Source organism: Grampus griseus, assembly GCF_964374135.1.
Source record: "Grampus griseus genome assembly, chromosome: 2".
NCBI lineage: Eukaryota > Metazoa > Chordata > Mammalia > Artiodactyla > Delphinidae > Grampus > Grampus griseus.
Genome location: NC_139018.1, coordinates 69,382,873 through 69,398,827, shown reverse-complemented (window position 1 = coordinate 69,398,827; position 15,955 = coordinate 69,382,873). Strand labels below are relative to the sequence as shown.

At 41.5% G+C, this 15,955-nt stretch overlaps 1 protein-coding gene across 1 annotated transcript; it reads left to right on the top strand.

Annotated features, from left to right (window-relative positions):
* Positions 1-239: 239 nt before the first annotated feature.
* FOXG1 (forkhead box G1) lies at positions 240-1,694 on the top strand (the record flags this gene model as incomplete). Its single annotated transcript, XM_082647626.1, has 1 exon — positions 240-1,694. One exon carries the CDS (start codon positions 240-242, stop codon positions 1,692-1,694), a length of 1,455 nt encoding a protein of 484 aa, XP_082503752.1.
* Positions 1,695-15,955: the final 14,261 nt, after the last annotated feature.

Sequence of the window (15,955 nt, the reverse complement as noted above, 5' to 3'; positions counted from 1 at the left end):
TCTTTCCCCCCTTTTTTTTTTCTTCTAATTCCTGAGGGGTGGTTGCTGCTCTTGCTACATGACTTGCCAGCGCCGGAGCCTGCGGTCCAACTGCGCTGCTGCCGAAGCGCTCAGTGCCGCCGCCGCCGCCGCCCGCGCAGCCCGCGCCCCGCTCGGCACCCAACGGTCGCCGCCGCCCGCCGCTCTGCTGCCCCGCTCCCGCGCCGCCGCCGCCGCCGTTTCCCCCCGACGACTGGGTGATGCTGGACATGGGAGATAGGAAAGAGGTGAAAATGATCCCCAAGTCCTCGTTCAGCATCAACAGCCTGGTGCCAGAGGCGGTCCAGAACGACAACCACCACGCGAGCCACGGCCACCACAACAGCCACCACCCCCAGCACCACCACCACCACCACCACCACCACCACCACCCGCCGCCGCCCGCCCCGCAACCGCCGCCGCCGCCGCCACAGCAGCAACCGCCGCCGCCGCCGCCCCCTGCACGGGGCGCCCCGGCCGCCGACGACGACAAGGGCCCCCAGCAGCTGCTGCTCCCGCCGCCGCCGCCGCCGCCGCCCCCGGCCGCCGCGCTGGACGGGGCCAAAGCGGACGGGCTGGGCGGCAAGGGCGAGCCGGGCGGCGGGCCCGGGGAGCTGGCGCCCGTCGGGCCGGACGAGAAAGAGAAGGGCGCCGGCGCCGGGGGGGAGGAGAAGAAGGGGGCGGGCGAGGGCGGCAAGGACGGGGAGGGGGGCAAGGAGGGCGAGAAGAAGAACGGCAAGTACGAGAAGCCGCCGTTCAGCTACAACGCGCTCATCATGATGGCCATCCGGCAGAGCCCCGAGAAGCGGCTCACGCTCAATGGCATCTACGAGTTTATCATGAAGAACTTCCCTTACTACCGCGAGAACAAGCAGGGCTGGCAGAACTCCATTCGCCACAACCTGTCCCTCAACAAGTGCTTCGTGAAGGTGCCGCGCCACTATGACGACCCGGGCAAGGGCAACTACTGGATGCTGGACCCCTCGAGCGACGACGTGTTCATCGGCGGCACCACGGGCAAGCTGCGGCGCCGCTCCACCACGTCGCGGGCCAAGCTGGCCTTCAAGCGCGGGGCGCGCCTCACCTCCACCGGCCTCACCTTCATGGACCGCGCCGGCTCCCTCTACTGGCCCATGTCGCCCTTCCTGTCCCTGCACCACCCCCGCGCCAGCAGCACTTTGAGTTACAACGGCACCACGTCGGCCTACCCCAGCCACCCCATGCCCTACAGCTCCGTGTTGACTCAGAACTCGCTGGGTAACAACCACTCCTTCTCCACAGCCAACGGCCTGAGCGTGGACCGTCTGGTCAACGGGGAAATCCCGTACGCCACGCACCACCTCACGGCCGCCGCGCTCGCCGCCTCGGTGCCCTGCGGCCTGTCGGTGCCCTGCTCCGGGACCTACTCCCTCAACCCCTGCTCGGTCAACCTGCTCGCGGGCCAGACCAGTTACTTTTTCCCCCACGTCCCGCACCCGTCAATGACTTCGCAGAGCAGCACGTCCATGAGCGCCCGGGCCGCGTCCTCGTCCACGTCTCCGCAGGCCCCCTCGACCCTGCCCTGTGAGTCTTTAAGACCCTCTTTGCCAAGTTTCACGACGGGACTGTCCGGGGGACTGTCTGATTATTTCACACATCAAAATCAGGGGTCTTCTTCCAACCCTTTAATACATTAACATCCCTGGGACCAGACTGTAAGTGAACGTTTTACACACATTTGCATTGTAAATGATAATTACAAAATAAGTCCAGGTATTTTTTATTAAGCCCCCCCCCCCGCATTTCTGTACGTTTGTTCAGTCTTAGGGTTGTTTATTATTCTAACAAGGTGTGGAGTGTCAGCGAGGTGCAATGTGGGGAGAATACATTGTAGAATATAAGGTTTGGAAGTCAAAATTATAGTAGAATGTGTATCTAAATAGTGACTGCTTTGCCATTTCATTCAAACCTGACGAGTCTGTCCTTAAGAGCCGCCAGATTTCCATGTGTGCAGTATTATAAATTATCATGGATCTTTATGGTGGATGCAGACATTGAGAACAACCTAAATTATGGGGAGAGTTTAAAAATGTTAAACTGTAATTTGTATTTAAGAAGCATTCGTAGTAAAGGTACCCAAGAAATTATTTTGGCCATTTATTGTTTTGTTTTTTCTTTAAAAAAAACTTTTTTTTCTTTTGTTTACTTTTAGACCAAAGATTGGGTTCTAGAAAATGCACTTGGTATACTAAGTATTAAAAAAGAAAAAGAAAAAAAAAAGAAAGTTGTTTCAGTTGGCAGCACTGCCTATTCAAATGAATCAGAGAATCGGAAGGGGACAAAATTAATGATTGCCTTCAGTTTGTGTTGTGTATATTTTGATGTATGTGGTCACTAACAGGTCACTTTTATTTTTTCTAAATGTAGTGAAATGTTAATACCTATTGTACTTATAGGTAAACCTTGCAAATATGTAACCTGTGTTGCGCAGATGCCGCATAAATTTGAGTGATTGTTAATGTTGTCTTAAAATTTCTTGATTGTGATACTGTGGTCATATGCCCGTGTTTGTCACTTACAAAAATGTTTACTATGAACACACAGAAATAAAAAAATAGGCTAAATTCATATATATCTTGATACTTTTGTCTCTTTTATTAAGTAGAGCTAATTTTTGAAAGACCATTAAAAGTTCTAGGGAATTCAAAGGCTTTTTCAGCCAACTAAAATTTGAACTGCTCCTTTCATTTGAACTAAGACTTTTAAAATGAAAATAATATTTTTTTCCATTGTGGAGTCAAATTTTACAAGGAGCAGGCTATTTAATAAACGCTAGCTTTAAACAAAATATAGGCTTTTCAGCTGATATCTTTAAGTTTCTGTAGATATACAGCAAAAAGAGATTATTTTATGTGCATAGCTATTTACCTTGTGTTTATTTTCAAATCAGTTGATAGAATGCTTTTTATATATTTTGTTTCAGGTATCTTGTTTATAGCACTTGGCAAATTATAAATAAATATATGTATATGGTTAGATAGAAGTGAATATAATGCACACATATGTAATATATATATATATATATATATATATAGACACACAGAGCCCTTCAGTTCAGGTACAATTTGCGCTATGAATGCTGCAAATATTTTTGTTTAAATATTTGTATTTATACTTTCTAAGTCAGCATTTATTTTTGTGGCTGTTTACCCACAATGAAAGAGTTCTAATAAAGATGTGCTGAAGTTGCAATATAGATTTTGCTGAAGTGATCACCTGTTGTAATGACTTGCAGATCAATGTTTATATTTTATTTTTAACTTATAACAATTTACAATTCTAGATGTTCAGAAGAAGTAAAATGCCTCTCTCTCCTTTTCTTTCATTTTTACGTCATAGAGGTATTTATTTGATTCACTTTTAAATATGTCTGTGTAGTTTTATCTAGAAATCTGTCCTTTTGCTTACAGTCATAATTTTGTTTTAACTTGCAATATATGTATGCATGCATATATATGCATATATATAAACCTGAAGCAAAATGAAAACTTTTTTTTTGAATTGTTTCAGCAGTTCAATTGCTATGACTCCAGAAAATAATTAGAAAACCTAACTAAAAGGTTTAGTAACTAATTGGATCCTGTGGTGAGTCCGTGGAGGACAAGTTGTTCGTTTGTTACAATTGTATAGTCTGAAATGTGTTCTGCAGTAATGCAATAAGCTGGCTACTTCTTACAAAGGGCCCAATGAAAAATAATCTGTCCCCAAGATGTTATCAGCAAACACTTAGAGAGTTGGTCAGGAAAAAGAGAGAAAAAAAAAAAAAGCCTAGGAGAGAAGGAGACTGACTCAAACAGATTTGAAATAGAAATACAGAATAGTTAATATTGGAACATGGGGATGGGTGGGCTGTGGAATAGAGAGATAGAGGAAGAGAGAGCTAGAGGGAGGAAAGGGAAAGAGAATCTTAAAGCCAAAAAAAAAAAAAAAATCCCCTGCTACCAAAAGGAAAGAATGAATGAGAGAGAGAGAGAGAGAGAGAGAGGTCTAAGAAAGACAGATAAGAGCCAGGAAAAATTAAAAGAGCTGGAACCAAATATACACAAATGGGAAATGGACCAAAATAGACCGAGACAGCTAGTTTAATTATCTCCTTTAAGCAGACTGGACATAATTTTATTTTCTTCGTATGAGAGCAGTTTCACCAGAGGTCCAAGTTTCTTGAAATTTAACAATTCTTTAGAGTGAAGCATGAAAGAAAATTCCACAAATAAATTAAATTGTTTTAGAAGCCAAATGTATGGCTGATATTTAAAATAGTAATAGAGTCCAAGTGAATACGGTTAGGCAAAGGAAATCCCCATTACACATTTGTAATCCAAAACAGCTCACAAGCATGTGTTTAGACTGAAAAAGGTGATGGTGTATTGTTCCCTTTTACCATGGATTTTATTAGTGGAATAAGAATATACTGGGACAAAAGAAATATAGTCTTTTGACTATCAAAAGTTAAAAAGAGAGTTGGACTCATATTGAGGTAAGGGGACATAGATATAGAAGAAAGATTTCCCCCTTGAGTATTTTTTTCTGTCCATATTAAATAACCATACTTACTTGTGATTGTTTGTTGCATGATTGAGAAATAGAATTTCAATGGCAAAATGTTTTGAGGTTGGGAGTAAAATTGACTTCTTTGAATTCATTAGGAACTAAGGACTGGAGTGGAAAAGTTCTACTTGGATACATGTCCGAGTTACATATATAACGATGTGATTAGAAGTAAGAATAGTTTGTTTAATACGCATACTAGATAGGAAGGGGGATATACAGAGAGAAAGAACCGTGTGAAGGCCTCCTGAAGCCCAATGTGAACGTTTCATTTATCTCAATCAATCCTATCATCCCTCAAGTTATCGTCTTCAAAAACACAGAAATCTAGCTGGGCATTTAATTGGTTTTTTTTTTTTTTTGCAACAAATTGGTTGTAATGTTGTGTTGATATTTGTTTTCCCCAACCTTTGCCAGTTAAAATTAGCTTATGCCAGAAAAACACTTTGAAACTTTTTGAAGCTTTTCTTCTTTCATACTTATAATTGTTTTTAATGAGATGAAGTTTGCTCTTTTTGAGATTTGGAACTGAAAGTGCTCAGTGATCACAACTTAAAACTTGAAATCCCAAATTACAATTTATTTCCAGGTTTAAAGTATTTTATTTGAGTTTGTCTGATACAAGTTAATACAAATTATTAATCTATAAAACATTGAGAAAACGACTTACTTAAGCTAGAGCAGTGAAAGGATTCTTCCAAATATGTTTCTTCCACTTTTTTCAAAATTGGAAATCAAGTGAACATGAAGTCCAGAACTAACAAGATTTAATACAGATATCTTTATGGTCATGGAAGATTTCATGTGGTTTCTATAACTCGCATAAAATCGAGGGTAGAGAGATAAAAAATGAGACTTGTAGTGTTGTGATTTAATTATGTATATGTAAATTGGTGGTTATTTCACCCAAGTAGGTGGATAAACCCAAAATATTTAGAACTCTAAATATATAAATGTGGTCTTTTAAAAGTGTGTTTTCTACAACATCGTTGAAGACTTTGCATGCATTGAAATAACTTTGCTTTTGAGAAATTAATTTTATGAATAGCTAAAGTGGCTGGTTGTGTTTGGGACTAAACGCCTGTTTGAGAAACAGGCTAACAAAGGGTGAAGGTGAAGACCATTAGAGGTTTTAGAACTGGCTGGGACGGGTTGCTGGGCTTGTGTAACCGTGCCTAGAGGGCGGGGTTCCTGTACATTCCCACTTCACCAGATAACCTGCCCCCAACACCACTCCAGCTTCTGCCAGACAGATGGAACTCTCCAACATGAAAATCTGCGCAGCCATTCCAACAAGCAGGGTAGGTGAAACTGGAATTAAAATTCTCCCTTCTTTTTTTTATTTTCCCCCCTACTCGAGGCCAGATCCTGGAGATATGGAAAGAATTGGGGTCGTCTAGATTCTCCTTCCGCGCATACACACGTCTGCATTCTTCCTAAGAGCTACCAACCTGTAAGAGTTCAAAGGCGCTATCTTTCACAGTACTTCATGCTTGATTTTCTTTTGCGTGCTTTTTTAAAAAAAAAATTTTTTTAAGGCTTTCTTTTCTCATCCCAATCATTTCCCCTTCCCTACCCTCCCTCCAGAGTCTCCCCTCCCCCCAACCACGAGTAGTTAAAATAATCCACCTCTTAGTTTTCGGCCCCCAAACCGACCTTTTCCCCACTCCAGCGGTCAGTTCACCGGACCGTTTCCCAAGGATGCAGGCCAAGGTGGCTCAGGGGAATAGATGAGGTAGTGTTATGTTTTGAGTCTCTTTTCTGCCTTCCGATTTCTGCTTTTTTTCCCCCCTCCATCCAAGACTGTGCCTGAGGTTGCCCGAAGGATGCCGAGGAAAAAAGACTTAAGGACTGAGAGCGCTCTTACCCCAAGATCGGTAAGTGAAAGTGCTTTACGGTGGGTGGGGTGCGGTGGGGTCTGTGCCCGACAGTCTCCTTTTGACTAAGGCTTAAACCGCGACTTTCAGGTCCAGAGCTAAAGACGCCTCTTTTTTTTTGAAAAATTTTCTTAGAGGGCGCGCTATCAGCAGAAGTAGCTGAAAGAATGCATGATTTTTTCCCAAGGCGGCAGTAAGTCAAGGTGGATCCCTAAGTAAAGAGGATGTAGATATGGCAAAAAGGGATGGAGAAGAAAGGAGATGAATTTATATGGAGCAGGGGTAGTGGGAAACTGAAATAGGTTCCAAAGTGCAAAATAATTTATTTCGTGGAAGTAGGATTTCCTAGTCTTACAGAAACTGCGAGAATACACTAACGAGACTTAGGGTTCAAACCCGTAGGTATTTGCTCTCCCTATTTGAGACAAAGGTCTTTGCTCCAGAGCCAAGGACTTGCCTCATTCTAGAGTTTTCTTTTCTTTTTTTCTTTTTTGGTGGACTGCCCCTCCTCCCCTATTTTCGCACGAACATTGCCAACCTCCCCAGAGCTGGCCGTCCGCCCCCAGCTCCTTGGCCTGGGTCGGGCGAGGGTCCCTGCGGGATTTAGCGGAGCTGCTCCAAGTAGAGAGCGGCACGGGTCGGGGGTTGGAGGCTCTTCTTCCCTTATTCGAAGGCGTAGGGAAATGAGCTCCGTTCTGGGCTTGACTTCGTCCCTGCTGGGAATATCCCAGTTCCCGGCCTTGGGATCTCAGGCAAATAATTGATTCTTAATGCACACTTACGAGACGGCGGTGTAAGCTCCAGAGCCCGGCTGTCCCGAGAGGGCTGCGAGCGCGCCAGACAGATAGGTTGGTTCGGCCCGATGCGCGTTTGGGGCCCCCGCCGCGGTTTCCTGTTAGACTTTCCGACACCTCAGGGACTTCAGGCTTAAGTTGGAGAGGGGCACGATGGCGGGACTTGAAGTCGTCGTGGTAGGGACCCGGCGGCGTGGTTTTCTCGGATTTTGGAATCGTGTAGAAAGGGGACTTAGGCTGCCGAGTCGCGGCGGCGCTAGCGGCGAGGTGGCCGCGGTGGAGAGGCGCTCCCGGGACGTTGCGGCCGAGATGCCCGCAGACGGGGAGCCGGGCGCTGAGCAGAGAGCAGCAAGGTGAGGGCGCTCTTGCCCAGGACAAGCAGAGCTTAAGATTTTGGTAGCTCACACTGGCTGATGCCAGGAAAATTGACTCCAGAAGCTTGGCCGGCGCGCTTCCCCACCTTTTTCCTTTCTTCTTCACTCATCTCCACCCGCCCTCTTCCCCCTGAAAGTTGTTTCTTTTTGTTTACCTGGTGTGGTTTCAGATCTCAGCACTTATCTGCTAGTTGATAGAACTGGTTTCTCTGTAGTAGACATCTTTTTCCCTTTCCAATCTCTACTCTTCTTCTATTTCGCTTTCTACCCCATGTTCCTTTTCTGCCCAAACCTGTGGTCCAAGCTGAAGGATTCTTAGAGGAAAAGAGATAGCCTTGGGGTAGGAATTCCCTCAACACTTTATAAAGCTGGCCTTTATAAAGGGCAACCCTTTCCTGGGCTGGGGAAAGGGAGGCAGGGGGTTAGGTGGGCAGAGCAATCTGCCTGTGTGTGGGTTTCTCAGGCAATGATCTTCAGCCTTGGAAAGACAACAGGAAGGAAAGGACCATACAGAATAGAGCTCATCCTTTTCCGACTGCCCCTTTCCACATCCTGCATAGGACAATTTCCATGCTTCAACACCATCCTCACCTGGCCCTCTATCAAAACTTGAGGTAGGCAGAAATTCCAGAATTTTTTTGATCAGAAAAAGGCATTTAAAATAGCAAGTAACTCTCAAAATTATGTTTGTGAGAGTGGGAGGGGAGATAAGATGTCCCATGTCCTTTCTGTGGCGTGTGCCTGTGCCCTTGTCTTTGGCCTTTCGGAAAAGCTGCATGGGAGGAAGGCACATTGCACATTGCAAAGATTTGGAGATCAGTGTCCGAATGAAAGAGAGTGTTCGCCAGACTGAATGTTTGGGACATTCATTTTCCATTTAGGTTGAATTTTCCTACACAGCCAGCACTCCCTGAATTAGGGCCTTTTTCCTTAGTTTTATTCCCCCTTTTCTCCTCCTTTTATTATTTCATCCTTTGAATCAGAATGCATTTAAGGTGTAAACCTATCTTGCTCCCCACCTCTATGACAAGACATTGTTGATTCCGTTGATTAAGCAGGAAGACTAAAAACTGTAGTGGGGTTAGGGAGAGCTATCTCTCAGTTCTTTCATTTTCTCACTGCTCTGAAATTTAATGACCTGATCATTGTTGTTTGAAGTTAAATTATCTGTTAAATTAGCCCTAAACAATAACTGATGATATTTTCCTTTCGGGTCCGGTTGCCCCTGAATTCTTTTCTCTGGACGGAGAGGAGAGGAGTCAAAGAGAATGCTTGGTCACATAATAATATAAAGATAATCAAAATTGATATTTATGTGCTGGTGATATGTAAGAAAAAAATCACTTTCAAAGAAGCTGAATTTCATAAATAAAAAAAAAAATTTAGAGGCCTGTGCTTCAGAAGGACCACACCAATTCAAGGATGAATGTAAATAAGCATCTTTGTTGATTAAGAAAAAAATATGAACACCATATTTTCATTACTCTACAGAACCTAAATACTTAAACTCATCATACACCGGTGCTTGCTAATCTAAATTAATTCTGCCCTCCATAAATATTCTCAAAAAGGAAATTTAACTTTAAGCAAAATCTGAAACGTTTCAGATGTGAATTTCTAGAAATCCAAAGTATATTTATTTCTTTGAGTCAGACACTTGTTTGTTTTGCAATCACTTTATGAAACAATTTTGGAATAACGCAGATGCTTTTCCCTCCTTCCTTGTTTCAGATTGCTTGCATATGCAGGCATAGGCATGAGAACTTCCAGGGTATATTGAGGAAATAACATTTTTTTCTCATTTATTTTAACAAAAGGCCCAAAGAACCTTTAAAGCCAAAGGTACTATAGTAGTTGAAAAAAATCTTTAAAAATAATGAGTACTTTGTGTGTTTTTCCCCCATTAAAATGTGCTGAATAATTAGAGGCTATGATGAAGGTTGAAAATTCAGAACATGAATAAGGTGGTAATTTTATTATTTAATACTTTTATAATTTTTATAATTAATGATGTAGTTTTAAGTTTGGCAAAGCTTTCTTAGAAAAAGTAGAGTACGCCTCCCACCCCATCAAAAATACTCTAGAAGAAATAAAGTAGAATCAGGTAGAAGTGGCAGCTGGGCTTATTTATTTATCTATCTATCTATCTATCTATTTATTTATTTATTTCCAGTAGTAGTAGTAGTAGTAGTAGTAGTAGTAGTAGTAGTAGTAGTAGTGGAGTTGAAAAATATACTTTTAATTATACATTGAGAGCTCTGATTGCAGGTTGGAAGACTAAAATCGATCATTCCTGCATCGATAGTGTTGTCTATTACTGCATTGATTTGTGTTTATTTATGCAGAGACTTTCAGTTATTTACTTACATATTTCAGCATCTGCCTCTTGATTATTATCGCAGGTTGGTTTTAATGAAAGAGCTTATATAGGAAACACATTTGACAGATGAATTTTATGTAAACTTGGTAGTGAATTGTGGTAATCCAAAGAGCTTATGAAATTACTTATTTGTACTTGCTTTTTAGCAATTAGGAACCTGTCTCTGATTAAAATCTCGCGCTACTCAAAAGCTTCCATTCTTCTCTTCAAACATTGTACTTACGTGTTTTAATAAACTAGGAAAACATGACTTTATGATGTTAGATATGATAGAATGAAACTGATGAATGCATATTTTTCCGTTAACATGACTAGGTTACCCTCATGACAATAAGGTGGCCATTGGGTTTACTAATGCTATCTATGAAAAATCAAGGAGCAACGGGTTTTGAATATAGAAATGGCAATGTTTTCAAACATCTATTACCTCTAAGTTATGCCAGGGGTACTTATACTGAACAGGATATTCTAGGGTTCTTCACTACATATTATATGCATATATACACTCATATATTCTATTATTAAGTGTACATATACGATTATACCTTATGAAGATTGGCATTTCTCTTGAACTAACAGCTCACATGTGAATGTTATGGCATCAGGATTCTTTTGAACAAATACAACAACTGAAGACCACGGGTGTGCCTTTTATATGTACAAGGCAATAGTGGGAGATTGAGATGCATGTGTGTTTGTGCTTCTCTTACTGTCATTACAAAATGTTGAAAGATGATTTGGAAATAGAAAAACAAAAGTGGCTGAATTCATGGAGGGCTATTTACTTCTGGCTTTATAGGTCTTTTATTGCAATTCGGAGGATGAATCTTTCTTCACTAATAATTTGCAATTCATCTACCAAATACGGTTAACAGTTCTATTCTTCATCTCCCACGTTTCCCCCCTCCCCTGTATCTGCAAAGAATATAGAGAGGGAAATCAACCGAATTCTTTCTTAAGAACGAAAGGGCCTTGAGAAATGGAATTACTCTCCTCATCCTGGCGAGTTTTCCTGAAACTACTTATCCTCAGCATCCGCACTATGAGAGGTGGAGCCTGGCAGTCAGGCGGCTGCAGGCAGAAGGTGGGCGAGCTCCGGCTCCTTAAGCTTTGCAGAAGGTTGAAAGGAGGAGCAGAGGGACAGCTTTGAGTTTATTTGGTCTATTTTATTTTTCCGTCCCGTGCCAAGCCCTCTAAGTTAACACAGCGATATGGCCCGTTAGAACCAAGCACTCTCGGCATTCTTGCGAGACTGAGATTCCGGAGCAGCAGATGAACGGGACTGGGACTTAGAGTGAAGCATGCTCACCCACCCCTCCCTCCATCTTTTTACGCACGCACCAGCTCGTCTTCACGTGCATCAGGGTAGTGGACAGTGTTGACTTGAATTGCTCTCGCTCACTCCAAGCCTTTCCTGTGAATGAACCCGAAAACACTCGACAGGTCGTGAATAATCGTTTTAATGAGTGTGCAAAGCGTGTGACGGGGTGCACCGAGCTGTCGGGTTAAACAAACAACTTGTACCCTGACCAAATCCGATTGTTAAAGTGCAAAGTGATGTCAGTACCATTTCCATTGCCCTTCAGAAAACCACAGATCTGACACGCGGGAGTCCAATTTTCTCCATTAAAGAAAAATAACAATATTTTCCAACCGTGTATGTGATCTTCTTTAATATTAATCTGAGCCAAACAAAACCTCATTTGCGAATCAGAGAAGTAGTCGTGTCACTGCCTCAAAAACAAATCGAAAGAAAGAAAACAAGGAAGAAATCAGAACAAATCTAAAAAGTCTGACGGAAGATTTCTTTTTGATAGGTCACACATCATTGCTGATCAGTGTTGTATAAATCTCACACACACACACACACACACACACACACACACACACACACACACACAGAAACTCACTAGAGGCAAATATCAAGTTAACTGCATCTAAACAATTGGGATTGATAATTTAGTCCTGTATTAAGATGGAAGCTCCCAACCTGTAAAGACTCTTTTCTATTGAAAATTTAACTGAAATATTTGCTGTTTATATGTTAGCCTGAGAGGGAATGAAGGGATAAGTAGTTCCCACATTTGCTTTCAAGGAAAACGGTTTGGAGAAAACAATACTAAAGGAAACTTGATGGGCCACCACCCTCTAAAACAATAACACAAAGCACAGTGAGCTCGTCACAAATCACACTCTCCCCTTTTTTTGCACAACTGTATTGGGGAAATAGTTTTGTTTCTTTCGCATCTAGTAAAAAGATCTACTTACTTGAAATCAGCCACATGTGCTCCTTTCCTTGTTCATTCTTTTACCTTCTTTCACAATTCCAAACATCAAATACCACATGAAGAGTTAGATAATAAAACCTCAAAAGATTTTTTAAAAAATTCCTTTTACATATCCTCTCTGAAAATTTTGTGGAGAAGAGAAAATGTGTAAAATTTTCCCCCTGCCAGCACCTCATATACATTCACAAATCACACAAAATAGCCCAGATGCTTGGAAATCAGTGAATCAGTTCCAAATAACTAGCTCCTTCAACTCAGTAACAATATAGGGAGATTAAGGTTTATATTTTCATTGGATTAAATATTATAGATCACATATTTTTCTTCAAAGACTGAAAACATATCATGTCCTACACTCTGAAAGTTTATTTGTCCTCTTATAGTTTTAGTCAGCTGGTAGAAATAAAATGTTAGGGATATTGTACATTTGAATATGGGAGTTCAGCAGCATTTGCTCACTTAACTGCTATTGGATATGTTGTCATCTACCTGTCTTTCTGACCATCTATTTCACATACGAATATGTCAATATACAACTGACTGCAATTAAATGAATTTACCCACCTAAAACATATAACTGAGGTATTTGACAGAGTAAGCAATTCCTTATGGAAGTCGTTGCAGTTTTGTTATTATGGTTGCTAGTTTTTATACATCTCTGTCAGTTTAGTCCCAGTTGGGTAAATGGAAGGTATTGAAATTCAGTTTCCATCATCAAAACTTGGAAAAGACAACCAGTAGTTTAGGACAGTGTTTTTGTTGATTTTGACTGTTATCTGGTGAATGTCTATATCAGAATATCAATTCAGAATATCCTTTAATTACTAGGAAATTTGACAAAAATGACTATCAAAAACTAGGGGCTTGCATTTTTTAATTGTTTTAAATATTTTTGGACACACAACAGACTGTGCAGTTATTACCTAAACAGATTTCTTCTCTGTGGGCTGACTGAGTTGAGGAATTTTTGTAGTGACTGAAAGAGCCACATCCATTTCTGTCTTAGATTCAAAAACAGCAAAGCTAGAGGGTATGTCTGTTTTTGTGTGTATATATGTAGTTAAAGAACTACACTATCAAAACATTAATTATATTTGAAAGAGAGCAGAGAGCTTGTTGTGGAGAGAATTGCATTATTGAATTTATATTCCATGGAATGTGTCTGTGGAGAGGGCTGAAACTGTATACCTGTCTTATATGATGCACCCTCTTCAGTGAGGTGTGTAACAAGAGCAAAGAGATGAAGGAGGCAAACTTGGAGGGGAGGGATCTTAGACATTTGGATAGTCCTGGGCAGAGGAAATTCATGTGCAAATGCAAATCACATGAAGAACAAGCCTGGGGTCTTTGTTCTTTGTCAACAAAAACAAATATAATTTTTTCCTTCTATCAAACAAATCACAGAATGATTTTAGCTGAATTTGGAGCAGGGCAGGGGGAGAGATGGAGTGACTAAGAATATTCCAATTCTCATGGTTCTGATCCCCAAGTCCTGTTTATTTCACAGCTGCCAAATTTTATATCCAAAATTTAGATTCTCTTCCTCCCAAATCCTGCATTGGTATGAATCATCCCTGATCATTTTTAGTTTTTGGCTTAATTACTAGTTTTCTACTTTAAATTACCAATAAACTAATTAATCTGACTAATCTTTCTAAACTTCTGTTGAGTAGTATAATAGCAGCAACAACAACAAAAATAAAAAAAACTGCAGCAATAATGACAAAAATAAAATGTTAACAATAATGCACACAATAATAGCAGAAACAATTTAAAAATAATTTCTCTGGCCAACAGGATGAAGATGGAATCCATTTCAGTCTGAAATTTGTGTTTCACGGCTGCAGTTGGGACATTCCTCTGATTTCTTGTTTCACTGTTAGATGGATGATCTGTTCCTGTCCAACTCGTGTTCTAATAGAGACTCCCTTGGTCTAATATGGTAGGTCTTTTTAATGTCATTGAGTACTTTTGTGCCCACTCCTCTTCATTGCTATGGGCATGTTCCCCTTGGACACTGTTCCCAAGTAAATCAACCTGGGAAGGAGGCTGGGAGCAGAGGCAGACATGTGAAGGGATTCTTGAGTAGAAGGACCTGGTGCCTTCTGTCTGGAGTTCTGCTGGTGAATAGGCAAGTTGTCGTATTTGGGAGTCACGTTCACAAAGCTAAGGAGTTTGAGAGGGGCAAAGTAACTTAGGTTTCATGAATCCAAAGAGAACACTGGCCCTGAGGAACTCGGGTCATTGGGCAAGAAACAAAACTTAGAAATTAGGGCCCCCTGGATGAACTCTTGATTCCTTAGGGATGGAGGGATGGAAAGGGGACAATAAAGTGTAGGGAGTAGAAGTGGAGGGAGGAGACCAGGTTGAAGATGTTAGCAGCCAGTGGGACGCTAGCTGGTAAAGCTGACCCATCTCCTTAGGAGGAGGGAGATGTGTTTTTGTCAATTGTAAACTTGCCAAGGTTTACTGTTCTGGGTTCAAGAACAGCCACCAGTTCCTGAGACTAGGCTGGAAAGAATCTGCCAGTGAGTCTGTACTTGCAGGCATCTAACTCTCCTGTCAGCCCAATGTTCTCCCTATCTCCTGAGCCCCCTGTGCACCCCACCCCCAAGAAAAAGGAAATGAAAGAAAATAAAAAGTAGATGGGGAGGGAATTAGACTCATTTTTTTTTTTTCAGGCAGATGTTGGGGTTAAAGCAGGTTGTTTGGTAACTGCTTTCATTTTGAAGGGGAAAGAAAGCTGGTTAGGAGAGAAAGGGTGGTTGTGGGAGAGAAGAGCAGAGAATGAGATAGAAATTCCTCGGCAGCCCAGCAGCTAGGGCCAAATGGAAAACAACCTTAGCAACAGAAGGACAGTTTGAGAGGAAGGAAGGGTGATCATAAAACGTTTTTGCATGGTTCTGTTCCTGCAAATTAATGTAGCCCTGAAAATTTATAAGAAAATGAGATCTTCATACCTTGTTAAAAAACAATTACAAAAAGAAAGGCATAACTATCAATAGCCACTTTGTCCTCAAAAAAACTTTTTTCTTTAGATATTGCTGTATACACACAATCCATAACTAAACCAAACGGTAGTTGAAGGAAGAAAGGGAGGGGGAAAAACAGAAGGACGCAACTTCCCTGCTGGTCGTACTGTGCATCTATCTCTTCACCTTTCATAGCAGGGAGGTTGAACAATCTTTTTTCATTTCCGTCTAGTCTTTTCACTTAAAAATGTATGAAAATATTCCAGTTCATGAGATTGTTTTTCACGAAAGATCAGCAGAGAATGAGGAGCTTTCATTTCTAGGGATAAATTCACTGAGGTGATGCTCAGTCTGCAATAGAGAAAGGCAGCTTTGGCTGGAACTGTATATTGCTCTGCTCTTCAGTGGTACCCCCAGGCTTTCTCTGTGCACTAAAAATAACTAATAACTACTAAGTTCACTTCAATTCTTCTGGAAGTACAACTCTGCAACTTGAAATCAAACTGGTGCTTTCCATATAAAATCCAACTCTAATTAAAATAATATTTTATGGAAAATGTTCTCAGTTACTGTTTTTTATTCATTTGAATTGTTCCTTTGATTAAAAGGCAATTATCATTTGTTTCAGTAAGAAAATTAAAAGAAATCAACATCACCAGTAAAAG